The 17499-nt window shown below is 28.7% G+C and overlaps 1 protein-coding gene across 3 annotated transcripts; it reads right to left on the bottom strand.

The window, feature by feature from the left end:
- Positions 1-2579: 2579 nt before the first annotated feature.
- Positions 2580-17034, bottom strand: LOC100164829 (protein scarlet). 3 transcript variants are annotated; one of them, XM_016807838.2, is made up of 15 exons: positions 16695-17034; positions 14277-14389; positions 13921-14113; positions 11113-11161; positions 10982-11031; positions 10769-10902; positions 9944-10335; positions 7170-7329; positions 7067-7098; positions 5106-5211; positions 4560-4784; positions 4368-4491; positions 4173-4278; positions 3895-3995; positions 2580-2898 (listed from the first exon to the last, which is right to left on the bottom strand). In XM_016807838.2, the coding sequence occupies exons 2-15, from the start codon at positions 14292-14294 to the stop codon at positions 2723-2725; spliced, it is 1866 nt and encodes a 621-aa protein (XP_016663327.1). In that variant the 5' UTR covers positions 14295-14389; positions 16695-17034; the 3' UTR covers positions 2580-2722. The 3 variants fall into 3 exon arrangements, with proteins under 3 accessions (XP_016663327.1, XP_029345417.1, XP_029345416.1); XM_029489557.1 differs by having other exon boundaries at positions 16736-17018; XM_029489556.1 differs by lacking the exon at positions 16695-17034 and adding an exon at positions 14461-14630.
- Between the last annotated feature and the right edge of the window lie 465 nt (positions 17035-17499).

The raw sequence follows: 17499 nt of genomic DNA, 5'->3' as shown, positions 1-17499 counted from the left end.
TTTGATAATAGGTCGATTCACTCTAGTATCAAAACCAACAGCTCAAGTTGAGAATAGTGAACGACAATTTGCCATGTCGTGCTTGTGTAAGACGGAGATAACACATACGGGTATAGCGTCCTCGTAAGTAGTAATAATACTAAGTAAAATGAGACAGCCAGACGCCCAGACAGGTATGAAAGATTTTTTTGCAGCTATTATACTAATATATGTAACGTATTGCTCATAGCTATACAGAATTTATTTTTCTTTCCTAAAATATAATATTTAAACTCACAAAACGTGTACGCAAAGGCAAAGGCCAGGGAATTATTACTGATCAGATATATATTTATGATTGAGAGAGTAATATTGACTAGGGAAAGTAATGCTAACAGCAGTCCCTCATTTGGGTTTCGATACCACGAAAAACAGATAACAAATGATATATGTATATAATATACTGCAGTGCAGAAGTGCAGTATACTGTAAGATTGTACACACTTAGTATATCCGTAGTATTAGTGTAGTACCTACACAATATTTCATAATACATTAAAACGTGATAGTGTAGCCCAAAGGGGTCGGCAACTTATTTGATGTCAGAAGTCAAAAAATAAATATACATATTTCACGGGCCACAATTTGAATATATCTTATTTTATTTTAAATAAAAATGTATAATCATATCAAATTGAATTTATTTAAATTAATAACTCTTAGGTTTTAATTAGGTACGGTCCATACTGTCTTAGTCCGGGAATGTTATACAAATTATAAATTTTACTCGCAAGCCACATTACATTTTTGTGTAAAAAAGCTTAAACTGTTATACAAAGTTCTCCATGAGAACACTTACAGCAGCAATGTAAAAATTTAATTTCATATACATTATTTTTTATACACATTTTAAATTTTTAATTTGGATATTTAAAAGAAAAAAATAGGATGTCACTTTGCTGTACAGTAGGTTACAAGTGGGTCACTGTAGTAATGTATGGTGTTAAATTTGAAGTCAATGATATAATATCATTGTATACGAAAAACGAGTATGAGCGAAGAGAAAAATGTCAGTGCTATGATATATTACTAAGAATATATTTGATGATATTATTGTCAATAAAGTAATTTATTTACCTATTTACGTGGAACCTTGTTTTAAATTTGAAATCCTTAGCTATAAAAGTTGAACATTTTATAAATTTTAACTACAAAATTATTTTAATATTTTCAATCTGATAAAGATCAAAAATCAAACTTTAAATGCTTATAAAAAAAAATGTTGCTTATGTATTTTTAATATTTTTCAACTGCTATTGTAACAATATAGACTCACGAGCCTTGTGTTAAATTTTTCCGTTTTTTACCCAACAAATAAAATTGCATTGATATTTATTAATAAAAAACTAAAAAATGTAAAATACAAAATGTCCGTAAACAGCTCAAAAATGGGTCAAAATATTTTGAAAATTGTATCGTATATAGAAAATGCTAGTATAAACATTTAGTAAAAATTGCATGTATCTACAGTTATTTGTTATAGAGTTATACCAAAAACCAAAATCGATTTTGTCGAAAACATTTTGTTACAATAATCGCCGTCTATATTTTATACTTAGGTGTAGGTACTAGGTACCTACTACCCTCTCATATTTTGATTTTTACCCCATATAATTTTTTAATTATTATTTATGTTCACTACCTATATTCACCAAGTACTTATTGGTTATTGCGATATTATATACTGTATAATGTATACATAATAGTATGTTATCTGTAATGTAGGTTCATTCAAAGGTCATAATTTATTATTACCTATACAAAATATATTAGATAATATTTCTTGAAACGTAAATTGTTGATATTGGATCTGAATATAATATTATATAAGTATATATAATTGTATAACGTTAAAAATCATATGCTTATGAAACTGTTTTTAGGTGTTTATCTTGGTTTTGTCACATGTATATTGTATTGATTATCTAGTAGCATTTATTAAATATGTACGTATATTTCATCAATACTAGAAGCATGTAATCTATATTATTTCTGTGGAATTAATTAATTGAATTGTATTAATTAATTGATTAACCAAATGTTTTTACTTTTTAGGGAGATACTATAAGATCTGGAATAAAATAAAATAATAATTATAGACTATTCGCTATTATATATAGGCAAAATATCATTTTTAAGAACTATACGCCCCTGAATGTGTAAAAATTATATAAATAAACGATTATAGGATAAAGGTAAGGATATAAATTAATAATTTTATAGGTAACTATTAACTGTATATAATATTATATAAAGATGTTACCCACAAACCAAAATAAATCAGTTTAATAATCAACTGAACACTAAACGTATAAACATATAAACAATATTAATAATAAACGCCAGATAAGTGATAATACAAAATAAATTATTATTATTATTACTTAGTAGTTAATAATAAATACAATTAATGTTAAACGACTTTAACAAGGCAAATAATAAAATCTCGCCAATACAATAACGTACCTATACATATATTTGTGCACAACTCATTTTAACATACCTAATATTATATTAATATTATACACGATTGTATATCATTTATAATGATGTTGATATATCCTTAGGGCTAATGGTATAACTCGATACATTAAATCATGGGTTAGGAATTAATGCATCTATCGAGTAAACCTAAACACCTATACACAACAGTAAAAACAAAATTATCTATATTAGTCTTCTTTCAATAAGCTGGTTGTTTTTTTGTTCTCCTAAGTAATCCATAATATCCAATCATATACAAAACAACGTAAAAGGATCCTAAAATTACGATATCTGTGTTGAATCGATCAATGTCGTAGCCATAACTCAACAAGACTTCCTTGCCGTTGCGCAAGCAGTTTTCAACATCTAGGCATGCTATAATAAACACATGTCGTATTAAATACATAATAATCAATAATTAAAATACTTAAAATAGTAACGTGGGGTCTAGTTTAGATCGGTGGTTAGCCTAAGACCCTATAACGTGTTCTGAGGTCAAGCATCTACTGGTGTCACTAATTCTCAAATGGGTAACCACCAGGGTTTTAGTGACAAATCCTCACCCCGCATACTGCACGTGTTCCACAATCAATCGTAACCCCTCAACAAAATGCTAATGGTCACAGTTGCCGATGATTAAGATCAATAAAAAAAAAAATAATTGTAGAGTAAAATCTGATATTACAGATATAATCTGTTAATATTATAGCTGCAGCTAAGGCATGCTAGTTGCATGTAAGGGCGTAATTTGAATTTTGAGTAGAATTAAAAAATATATCAATAGGCAATAATAGACTAAACGTTAGTCTGAACCATTATTATAAGGCCAATCGCAAAATATAGGTACCAACTCTCGGATTTAAAAATTATTATTTAACAATTAACATTATACCTACACAATTCTATAGTAGTTGTGGTTTTTTCTTTATTACACATAAAAATAAGTACCTATACATGCATTAGTACATTACATGATGAAAAAAGATTATAAATATTTTTCTAATTAAAAATAATTATACTATAAACTCAGAAGATAATTTAAGATTGTTAATATAACCTATACTTAAGATGTTAAATAAATATATAAAGGTTTATAAGTCTATAAGAAGAGAATTTAAATTCAAAATATGATCACTATTACCATAAAAAATATCTAGAAACATCAAAGTTATATTATTTGTGTTAGAATAGCGACATAGCGTCAATCAAAATTTCAATAAAAAACTGAAAATATCATCAAGAGCAGGAGGTATTTTGTAGGTATCCACATGCTATTGGGATGCAAATACTCGTATCCTTGCAACCAGTAAATTACGCCACCGAAATTATGGGTACCTACCAATATATAATATAAATTATTGTTTAACATACGTATGAATGTGATGTCTCGCCATTGTAATATAGATAATGTTTCACAGCCAAGAAAAAATATTGAAAAATATTTCAAATAATACAATATGAATGGTAATGTTCTAAAACAAAAAAAAAATATTAGGTAGGTATAAAAACTGTAGCTTATAATAAACCCGTATGATTAATGATTAAGTACGAACATATACTATGATATTTAGGCATTTAGAATTAAACAATCTATATATTATATGAATTATGAGTTATTATCAACGTGTATTTGTGTTTTATGAACTTACCCAAGTGAAATGTATGCGCCACAAAGTGATATTGCAAGATAATCGTACACCAATGAAAATATAACAATATTTTCGAATTTATCAAAAAAAGCTGATAGAACACTACCTACAATCATAATATTAGTATAGTACTGGTATTAAATAATAAACAATTCAATTTCCTGTATTATAATTTCTTAATAAGTGTAAAATTACCATATGATCTACATATCAACATATTTATCACGAATGTTGTCACAATTAATAGCTCCCAGTTAACGCCTACTACCCAAAATACCAAATATGTGTACACCATTGTTTCAAGAACTGTCCAAATGAACTGTAAACAATACAATTTTATTATTATGGGCGTTAAAGCTTTTAAACTTTTTTTTTTCTAACACATACCGTAATGACAATTTGAGAAATATAATATACACTCAATGCATAAATATTGTTACTGACTTCTCGATGGACAACTGGAAATTCGGCTTGGTAGGTTATAATAGACGTATAACAATATTGGAAAATAGAATTCGTAATTAGACTGAACCAAAACCCTTGCCAATTTTGTACGGCTTTGGTATCAAACTTCAGGTCTAGATATGGCGTTGATAATATGACACCAAGAAACTAAAAACGTCATATATATTAGATACTTCAGCGTATCAATTTGTTTTTCACGTAGATAAAGACACAATTTAATTGAATGTATAAGCCAACGTGGATAATATAAATACTGAAAATGTTCGATTGATTTTTCGTAATATTTAGCTGGATAGTTACTTATTACTAATAACTGTTAATCATAAGCTCCTACCCAGCTAAAAATTATGAAAATCAATTGGAAATTTAAAATAACTCATCACAGGCATCAGCCAATTAATTTAAAATATAGAAAAAAATATCTTTTGATGTTAATTTGATAATAAATTATTAGTTTATTGTAATTACCATTATAGTTCCCAATTCCAGTAGCTTTACTTTGTAATTTCTTAGAAGACATATGATAGATCTGTTTAAAATCAATATTAGCTGTGTAATCCATAATGATTTTTGTCTGAATAAAAAAAATTATTATTAATAATGAATTACGTTGCAAAATTTGAGTTCAAAGTTCATAAAACAAAAAAAAAAATGTTCTTGTGCATATAAATAGCTCAAAAATAGTCTAAATATTTTGATAATTGTATCATGTATGGAAAATGATAACATAAACCTTTGGTGAAAATTTAAAGTATCTACGATTATTATTATTAAATTACAACAAAATAAGAAAATCGTTTTATAAAAAATCGGGTGAATGTTAAACAAATTTCAATTGCTCATAAAAAATAAATTTGACTTTCTTTTAGACATTTTTTTGTTATAGGTGGGATAACTTATAGGGAATCTTCAATTCAATTTTAAAATATTAGATATAATAGTAGAAAAATGTTTATGAATTTCTAACTAGAAGAAATTTGCAAATTTTCGTGATTTTGACGAATTTTAACTTCAGACACTCATAAAATACTATTATTCATTTACGCTCATTATTTTAAAATTTCCATTAACAAAAACTTACGACAATTTTTATTTTCTTATGCTTATAAATAGCTCAAAAAGAGTTAAAATATTTTGAAAATTGTATGATGTATAAATAATGCTAATATAAACTTTCTGTGGACATTTTATGGATCTACGGATATTTTTTTTTTAGAGTCACACCTAACAACAAAATCGAGTTATTGTTAATGATCGAATATATTGTAAATTTTACCCCCAAAGGTATCAACTCTATGGATTCACTTTCCTACCAAAAAATATGCTGAAGTAGACATTCCAAGAATTTTTACTGCCCAAAAAGAAAATCATGAGAATCTAATATAAGCGAGTAAATATTAAACGGAAAACTATTAATTACATATTTATATGTTAATAATATTTAATGGTAATACTACGAGTACCTATACTATATAGTAAATTGTAAAACACTAAAACTAAGAGAGTTTAAGATATGTATACAAAACAATATTGTTAATTTTTCCATTAGTTTATCTTCAATCAATCATTATTATTATTATTATTTGCTTTACATGCCACTAAGGCCTAGAATTCTTAAGTGCACCTAAACACCATATTTTCAAATTGCTGATGTTTTTTTACTTTTGTACTACTAAAGGCGATACAAATTTCTATTTTCCTTCTTTCTTACTGCAAATTATTAGCTGGTAATTTTTTTGTAAATATAGTTTCTTAGTTATTAAAATGTTTGTACTTAGGATAATAGTTCTTAAAAATAGTTTTATTAAAATATAAAATAGATGTAATATTATATTTATTAAACTTGGGCCATTTTTACGAATTATTTATTTATAGTAATTACTAACATGTTTTTCTAATCATCTAAGCTCCAAATCTATTTAACCCATTACCATGAACATAGTAGTTATATGATAATTAGTACACAAAGTTATATAAGTACCTAGCTCAAAATGTACACGTTCGAATTTCGATTTATATACATGAATATTGTCAAAAAAAAATATTTGCTGAATAATCAAAAGTGAAAAACTATATTCCTATTTGAAAAACAGAAATCTATATTGAAGATTGGAAGTACTTATTTGAAAAAATTGTCTCCAAGTACAGTATTTCAAAATCTCAAAAATCAGAAGTTGAATATAATATTACCTATGTATTATAATTTAAGCATGAAAATAGGGTGGACATGCAAAAAAATCTCCCTGTATATTTATATTCGTTCATCTATTAATTACTTTTTTATTGTAAACTATATAATGTTCATTATCAATTATCATTAAAATAATATGAGCCTATAGCTGTTCAGGTACTATGAAGTATATTTCTAAATTTAAGAGAATACCTATATTATTATAATATTTATTGTTTAATAGAAGCCTGTAACTTACATTTGTAAATGTTGAGTATAATCCAATAGTATCTGAAAATGAAAATAAGTAGATTGAATTTATAATTACTAAAACGTAGGTAATAAAGTTATAATTATTTTACTTGGTCATTAAATAAATCATAATTTAGATCCGTTTGTTTGTCCGTTGAAGATAACTTGCACATTTCATCAACATTTCTTTTTGTTTGTTCATTATCGGAATTCATAATAGAAATTAAAAAATCTGCCTTGTTGTACAAATCCGGGCATTTGTAACTAAATCTAAATAAATAGTTATAAAACATTTAAGTTAAAAAAACAACAAAATACTTGGATATCTTACAGTGTCCAAGAATGACCGTCATAGTGTTACAAACTGGGTATAATATTATGTACATAGGTAACAAAATTGCTTTGAAAATATATTATATTATTCATTTTACACAGCAGATCTTGAATACTGCACACGACTGCAACTATATAGCATTCCGTAACATCGCATTAGCTATTAAGTTTAATAATACCTATATTAAATCTGGATAATTCACCAACCACGATGGCCCCTTTTTTGTCTTCTAATAATGAATTTTTCAAATTTTTACTTTAGGACATTTTAAGGACATAATAATATATTTTAAAACACTTAGATTCTTTTTAAGTTTCCTGTAGTGCAATAAATTCCTTCTTTTTGTATCTGAGAAATGGAGTTTGTATTGTTAGTTGTTAAATACCTAGATGATTTTTTTTCTTCAAATGTGAAAATATCTAAATCAAAATTTAAACACGAGTAGTTAAACTACTTCTAAGTAGTACAACTTTATGTACTAACTGCTAACTGCTAAAAGCCTAAGATACTAGGTGCTTACATTTAGAAGACATGGTAGCTATATAAATTATTATAACAACTAATTATAATTTGGAAATTATCGTAATAACTAGAGCCCGGATTTATATGCATTTAAAAAGTGTCAAATATGATGCAAATATGCAAGGAAAAAGTGGCTCAATATGCAATTATAACATATAATGTCATATGTTAAACACCAAGGAAAGTAGGTAGGTACCTATTAGATATTCTATCAAAAACAAAAGAATATTTAAATAGTTAAACATTTAATACTTTAAAAACCAAAATTCAATATTTTACAATCTTCATTTTTTTCGTGTTTTAAATTGTTTAAAATACAATGTCTATAACTCTCAGAAAACTTAAAAAAAATTAATCAAAATAAAAAATAAATAACACCATCTGTAAATATTATTAAAAAACATGCAGTGTAAGATTGAGTTATTGCCTTATTTGTTGCGCACATGGAAGTAACAACATAGTCGTACCTACCTATGTCGAAAATATTATACGGTGGTATGTGATTTATTGTTGTTAATATAATATTGGTTATCTATACGTGCTCCGATCTCATGAAGTGTTGCAAAAATGACAATATTTTAAGAATGTTCACGATTTTTTTGATTTTTTAAAATTACTAAAATATATTTATGTTAAATAAAATAGGTAATTTATTAAAAACCCATTAAATATGCACGTTATATGCATTTATGAACCATTATGCAATAATCCTTTAAATAATATGCAAAATATGCAATATAAAATTTGGTGTTTAAATTGAGTGTGAGATGAACCGTGGACATTTTAGAACCCCCTAGACGTGCATACGCTTAGTAAAAATATGCAAATGCATATAAATCCGAGCTCTAGTAATAACTAATACGAATTACTTAATATTAATGCATTAATATGTTATGTAAGTAAAGGATAGTAAAATAGTGTAAATTAAAAATATTGTCATTTAATAACTTGAAAAACTGTTCTAGTATAATAAGTACTGGAATAAATTTAATATTACATATTATACCCATTTTATATTTTTTGTTTGTAAATTATTAAAGGACTTATAATGGGGTTGACTTTCGAGTACATTCGACGATTCATCCTTTAAACGTAGTACCATTAAGTTTGAATATAATAATATATGTTACAGACTTACAGTTATAGCCCGAAATCTATCAAACCTAGTTTTAACCAGAACCCTCAAAGTTGGAACTAGTTTTAACTTACTTTTAGATCTAGTTGTGTCTGAAATATAACGGTAAAAACATAGAACTACTTATCTAGTGAAGTTTTTTATAAGTAATTGTGTATCGTTAATTAAAACAAGTTTTAACAAGGGTAAAGTGGAAAAATGTAGGTACCTACATATTAAAATATGTATTCATTTCTGGAACAAATAATCGAACTTTATTATTTGTTTCGACAGGATAAACTATCATGGCATTTATAGTTACACAATATTTGATTTTTTTTGCACAAGCAGCAATTTGTTGCAAGCAAACACAGAGCTTTGTCCCGACCATGTCGTTGATTTTATTAGGGCTTCGCAGAGGGAAATATTAGTGCCTGGAACTGATGGTTTTGTTGTAACGATGAACACCTCTGTGCCACAATTTAACTTCGATCTAAAACATTTTTTACTGATAACTACCAAATAACAAATGTTATATTTTATTTTATGAAATAGAAGATGATAATGAACATACTTGCAATAAAGTTTGTATAGAATTCCGCCTTAAGTTTTAATAATTCAGAATCGATCGCCTATGTTCGAGCACGTTTTAGGTTTTATTTTTAATACCTAAATTTCAGTTAAAACTAGTTTTTTTAATTTAAACATTTAAACTCGATGGTAGTTTTAACTACCTAGTGAAAATCAATAATTGATAAAAATTTATTTAGATGAAAGGGGGTTGTGAAAATCTCTAATCTCTAGTTAAAACTAGGTTTTACGGATTTCGGGTTATAACTGTAACATATTTATATTATACTCAATGGTAGTACATATTACCTACAATAATAATAAAATGATGGGCGGAACCATACTTTTGAAACAGTTGATTAATCATTGGAACGGGTCCCTGGTACGCAAGTCGTCCGTTGGACAGCAAAACGATTTCGTCGAACTTGTCGAACACGCCGGACGCGGGCTGATGGATTGTGCAGATCACGATTTTACCGGTTCGCGCGATCCGCTTTAGCGTGTTGACTATGTGCGTGGCCGAATAACTGTCCAGGCCCGTAGTGACCTCGTCGCAAAACAGTATCGGCGGGTCGTTCAGCAGCTGGACAGCGAGTGCGACTTTCTTGCGTTCACCGCCGGATAACATCGACAGAGCGGTGTCCAGAAATTCGCGCATGCCCAATGTAATGACCGTATAGTCGACGCGTGCTTTTAGTGCGGTTTTGGTCGTGCGGCGATCCATTTTTAAATTCGCCTAAGAATCACGACATATAGTTATGTTATAAACAGGGTTATACTGCAACAGCTGGCTGCATAACCAGGTAGCAATATACACTTTTGAATTGAATACTACAAATTGAATAGAGATGACGCGCCATTTGGAGGTGTGTGCAGGTGGTATTGTCACAACTCGTTGTAGGGATTTTTTTAAACCCAGACTTCGTTCATTTGTGTGAGGAAATATTTTAGATATTATATTTTATATAATATTATCAACAAGGAGATTATCAATTAAGAGAGGAACGTTAGAATAATAATAATGTCGAGATTTTAAAATTGCCCCGTGAACTTGAACAACGGACAAGGGGCACCCTTGGTTGTTTAATTGTATTGCAGCGTATTGGGCATGAAATAGACGAAGTATACGTAATAGACAGATATAACATAATTAATTTATATATTAATACCATTAAATACAAGTGTTCCAAAGTCGTCAGCTGCTCAAAGGTGATGTCGTGTTGCGGAACGAAACCGGATATTTTAATCATCACTTCTTCGGACACCGGACGACCGTTCAGTAACAGTTCTCCTTCAAAATTTCCTAAAAAATGTTTGGAAACACTGGCGGTTAATAAAATGGAGATAAATCGATATAGCTATCAAATATGTGCCCGACGAACCTTTAGTTCGATGACTTATGGTGGCCATCAAAGTAGTTTTTCCCGAACCACTAAATCATAAATTAAAATTTGATACAATTTAAAAATAAACAATATTCAAGAATACAATATATTATTCAGTATTCACTAACCTTGGGCCCATTATTCCTAGAAGATTTCCACATTGTGCGTTTCCACTAACTGAAAAAGACATGTAAACATGTACATTGTACATACTTAATACAAATACAAACTTACGGAAAGAGGGACATTTTCCAATAATTATTTTACCATTCGGTCATGATATCCAAGACATCCCCCTCAGATATTTAAAATATATTTTTTCCCTTTATAGATTATGTAAACCATGATTTAAGTAGAATTATAAACTCAAGTAAACCAAAAGTAACTGATGATTTTGAAATAAATCATGAATGTTCGTTTGAACTTGCCGTATGAACTACAAATGCAATGAAATAAATCATTTTTTTTTAAAATTATTATTATTGACCTTAAGCATCGGAAACTATAACCATTATTAGCATTTTGTAGGGGGTTACGGTTGGTTGAGAAACACGTGTATGTAGGGCACAGTGACGAGGAATCGTCACTAAAAACCAGGGTAGTCACCCATCCGGGAATTAGCAATGCCGGACGATGCTTGATATCGAATAAGTTCAGAACACGCATCCAACCATCGAGCCACGACTATAGCCTCATTTACATTTTTTAGTACACGACAAATTGGACAAAAATAATTGTAATATTCGTATTAATATACTTAGGTATTGTTCATTTTATTCATTAGGCGATAGGGTATTTAAAGAATATAATTCTTTTTAAACAAATTACTGTAATAAATTTATTTGGGAATAACAATTAATAATATTTGAAGTAATATAGTTTTAATTTTTTATATTTACCTATATATTTTAATCTTTTCTGAAGGAAATGTCCAGGGGAAAAATATCCTAATGTCAATGGTAATAATTATGTTATATACAATATACTTCATTCATTAAAATCTCATTAAACTCTACAAGGTCATAATATTTTAATTATTTTAAAAATGTGAAATGTTTGTATTTCCATATGCGCTAATAGGGGGGGGGCTTATCCCCCCCTTAGAATTTCTATAGCCCTCAAATTTTCAACACTATTTACGCCTATGTGTATTTCTATTTGAAAAAAAAAATACTACATGTACTCAAAAGATACAGTAATAAGTACTATAATTAGGGTTATGAGTATGAAATATTTCACATGAATTTTTCACTTTTAAATATTTCAATCTCAAAACATTTATCTTTTTTGAAAATATATTTTTTTAATTTTGTGTTTTTTGGAATGTCTCATAAAATGATCACTAGACGGTCAGACTGATTTCATTGGTACCTGATTAGTGATTACCAATACTTAATTTCCGATCACGATGTAGGAAATCTTATATATACAATTCTCAAGTCACAGGGTTAGTCTTGATACTTCCTCCGAAACGGATTGACCGATTTTTATGAAATTTTTTATGCATATTCAGTAGGTATGAGAATCGGCTAAAATCTATTTTTCAAAACCCTAAGTGATAAGGGTTGTCCAGAAAAAAATAATAGAAGTGCTCAAACAGGGATTTTGATAATTTACGGTAGAAATATTTGTTTATAAATGGTTGCTATTGGTTATATATATATAAAAAAAAATATTATTATAAAAATAATAATAGTGTATTATATATTGGTTTCTATTGGTTAATCTGGCATGTTTGTTGATTAATATTATTATTTGTATCAATATATATGTCTGAGAATCGGCTATTATCTAAGTTTGTATGCTGTGCTACAAGTAATTCCGGAGTTATGGCCTCTTAAGTGCACAATATTAATCAAACAGTAGTGTATCGTTGACACGTAGCAACATACACTCTATGTGGTCATTTTTTATTATTTGTTTCCGTGGCACGTGCGTCTATGGCATTAAAAGCTATGTTTTACGACAAATATTTTTTTGATTTCACTTATAAGAGGTGTAACTTACACAGATTTTTTTTTTTCACGTTTTTAACAATATATTTTCGATATAATTAAGAAAAATAAAATGTATTGCTTTCGTAAAACAGTCTAATATTTAAATGTATATGTATACCTATGTATTTGTATTCAATCAAAGATTAAATACATTATCACTATAGTAATTCAATTAATCCTATTTATGTTTGTTTTGCACATATTTCAATGCCGAGAAAACGCAAAGGGGCTAACTTGAGCCGTAATACAATACTGGGAAGAAGATGGGCTAATTTAAAAAGGGTTAAATTTGGTTTTTTTTACTCATCGGATTTTAGTACGGTTAGGTTAGGTTTTTGTATTGATTGATTATATCAATCCATCGTAGGTGGAATTAAGTAAAAACGACAAACTTGGTATAACTTTGTTATTTTAGAGTTAAATCATACACTTACGTACAAACAGCACGGGGTCCGCGATCTACCGCAGGTAGATTGCCTACCCGATAATGTACTGCTGTGAATCAGAATTTTTATCCTGGGCAACAGAAAAGTTAAGATAAATCTAGAACATCACACACTGAATATTAAATAATGCATTGAACAAAGTTTGAGTCATATACAGTTTGTACATTTAACGGGTAACGAAGTGCACGGGATCAGCTAGTAATATATATAAGATAGATAATTATTATTTATTAGGTATATAAATTATATAATGTGCGATGTAAGCAATATTTCTATAACATTTTCCACTTAACATTTAACTAAGTAGAGGTCATTACTGAACTTTCTACCTTAGTTTTAAATTAAAATTTGATTTTTTATATTTCAAAAAAATTAATTTCATGAAATTTTAGAACCCTAGGTACTATACGTCCATACTACATTGACATTGTTAAATAATTTTGATTTTTCCTCCCCTTTAACCTCCGATTATGTTTCCTTACTATTTACTAACCGTTGTACAGTATTTGTTGGCGAGTGATTTTTGATTTTTGAAAAAACTTCTGTGTGATTTTTTCTACTGACACGTTCAGTCTTTTCCAAGACAGCACCAACTGGCCGTGTTTGTACTTCTTGGGATCTATGCACTCATGTAAGCCGTCCCAGTCATTACACATCTCGTTGTACCGCAAGTTTAACGATTTCGTCTGTAAAGAAAAATCACCGAATTATTCGTGTAGTTTAACAACCGCGGAGTCACGATTGTAATTTGTATTAATATGTATATCAACACGCTTCACTGTTAATGCTATTCATTGCTATCGAAAACCAAAAGTAAACACGTCTCCGTTGCCTTCCCTGAACACTCACTTTTTCCATCACGAACATTATTTTGATGTTTAAAAACGGTTTCCGCGGTATGGTGGCGTACGCGATCGGTCGTCTAACAGCACACTGGATACAATGTATTCAAGTTTAAGTACCTACACAAAATACTAATATTACTATTATAGTATAATGTATAATAATACGTATAGGTATGTAGTTTAGGTACTGGTACACAGCGCACGTAAATCCGATGGGGTGCGTCTACGAGAAGTGTTATGAGTTTTAAACTTAAGATGTTATAATGTTACGCAGCGCAGACGACGATATTCGACGAGCGCATAACGTACACGTGCATACGTCCAGCGAGCTACTGCCGCCACGGCGCCACTGACTACGGTTAATATTAATGATACGATAATATATTATACAATGACGACGATTATTATGAGATAGGTTTATATTACCAAATAATTTAGGCATACAGGGTTGCAGTGCACACGACATTATACGATAGTCGATATTACGTGTAAAACGATATACTTTATATAGGTATATACCTATAGGATAAAACGTCCAAGCAGCTAGTGAACCATCGCAGCCATCTCATTATACATTTATACATAATAGTATAATATTATTTTGTACCTGGCGTGCATTTCCGTGTACATTTTTAATGTTTCTGTACACTATATAGGTATTAAAAATATTGAAGTACGGACTAATGCAGTGTTCGGTATGAAGTCAAACAACGATGGATTTTTTGAAACCGGTTTATATTAAGAGGATGTTTCCCCTGCAAGTGTTGTCGCTGTCTTATTGTAACACATACATGGGCATTTTATATTATAAGAAGAATCCTTTTCAATCTGTTATTTTTAATATTAGATAAAAATTGATCTAGCGTGGGCGTCACTAAAGTAAAAATTCTAGGGTAGCAAAAAAACCTATTTACAAAAAACTGCCATCTGTTTATTTTTTCAAACGTTAAAAATTTGTATAATTATTTTTTATAACATTAATATATTTAGAGTAGTAGCACTTGGGATATTAAATATAATAAATAACTTGAATTGAGCAGAAATTTTTTATATAATATTGTGGTACAATGCCATTCCCTCGTTCAGGGCCGCATTTAGGGGGGGGCTGGGTAAAACTGCCCCGGACGCTAGTATTTTAGGGGCGCCAAAATGTTGTGGCCAGAAATATGTTTACTTATGAATTATTAAAATTGTATAATTTTAATTATTTTAATAACAGTATTATATAGTATATTTTAGTTTTTATACTATAAATATTATATAATAACACATTTGTTAATACAATAAAGAACGGATTATAATATTATAAAATATAAGTACCTATGTATAATAACCTATTTATGTTTGATATTTAAATTTTTTATTTTTTGCCTTTCCTATAATAAACTACCCTGAAACAAATTTTAAAGCAATAAAATTGATATGACCATTTAAAGAAATGTATAACCTTTTTATAAATGTACATTAATAACTTGTACCTTTAATCAATTTTTCTCTATAATTATTTTAATCACGCGAAATAAATTCCACGCGTGTATATTAGATACGGCCCGTCGGACGGTGTGATTTTATCATAGACTTATAACATACCTATTATAAGTCTATGGATTTTATGACGTCAGGCGTAAAACGTGACTTATATTTAAACACGGAAGCAATTGTCTGACAACATTTTTTGGACCACCAAAATTATTTTTTATTAAAGCACTATATTTTCACACAATAAAAAAAAATTGGTTTTTTTAGTTGCATAGTTCTTTAAAGGTAAGAATAGTAACTAGGGCACCACCAATATTGTATAGGTACCTACGTAAAACATTGGTACTTACATTTTTATTTTATTTTTAACTTTTATTTACCTACTTACATTTTAGTTTTTAGATTCTGAGTGCACTATTTGTTTTCTCTCTCTGGCTCCACGTGAAACATAGACAAAATGCATTCACACAAAATAATTTTTTAATGTACCAAAAAAAACTGAGTAAAATCACCCATTACAAACATTTTAGAGAACAATATTTTTGAAACTTTGACATATTATAATTCCGTCTAAATATTGTCTCAAAACAATGTAATACACTATAATACCTACATTAATACACATTTAAATTTAGTTTAATTTACAAAACTTTATTTTTCCAAACACTTAAAAACATTATTCTCCCTAATTGTTATAGATTTTTATTTTTATTTTTATTATAATAAAAAACTAAGGTTACTCAAAAATCGTAAAAAACTATAGGTACGTAAATACGTTTTTCTACGACACCGTCACGCCGTTGGTCTGAAAGCGAAACAAAATAATATGATTTGGGCTGACCTTTATGATTTTCCATAGTAATAACTTACATGATCTTCATTAAATTTTGAATGTTCTTAATAATTTGAAATTTTGAAATATCTGATAATATTGTATACCTACCTATTTCAATTTTGATGCACAGAATGATAACTGATGCTTACATCGTGCCATGTTCACCATACACGGATGTCGGATAGGTATTCTGCCATAAACCAAAACAATCAACTGCAGTGATCCTTCACTAACGCTTACAATTTTGAATCCAACGACGTTGATGATGAAAAAGGTTTTTCAAAGGAGAGGTTGCAGAATGACAAGTGATACAGTAGATAGTTATAAGTAGTTTATTTGAAATAAAAGTATTTAAAAATTATATAAATTTGGGGACAGCGCGATAAGCGTCTGCCCGAGAAATTAGTTTTTTAACGCTAGTCTAAGTCCTGCAAATGTGTAAAATAGACTAATTCTAAATGTTCTATGGATCTAATCCTATATTTATATGAAATCAATGCGTATAAAAGTGTACACGGTAGAGTCTAGGAGGTGGATATCAAGTTTAAAAAGACGCCGATCTCGATATTGTAATTATCAAAAATAGCAAGCGTATTATTGGCAATTACCGGCTAAGATTTATAGGTTTGTTTTCGTTCTATTTTGGAGAACGCTTTTTGATTGAAAACCGATATTAACATGTCAAACTCGTGGTCCGTACAATGTCGTAAAATTAATAGCCTTGTTGTTGTGATATATTATAATATTTCTTTATAATATTAAAAATATATTAAAACGGCTCCCTCTGTTTACTACACAACGATTATATTCTTTATATAAACATCAATAGGTAGGTATTGAATGTGACTAAGTACTACTGAACTTCTGAATCGATTAAGCATTAAAAACCATAAATTTGGAAAAAAAATGTATC

The sequence above is a fragment of the Acyrthosiphon pisum genome, chromosome A2 (genome assembly GCF_005508785.2).
Source record: "Acyrthosiphon pisum isolate AL4f chromosome A2, pea_aphid_22Mar2018_4r6ur, whole genome shotgun sequence".
NCBI lineage: Eukaryota > Metazoa > Arthropoda > Insecta > Hemiptera > Aphididae > Acyrthosiphon > Acyrthosiphon pisum.
Note: the sequence above shows the minus strand (reverse complement) of the source record. Positions and strands in the feature narration are given on the sequence as shown.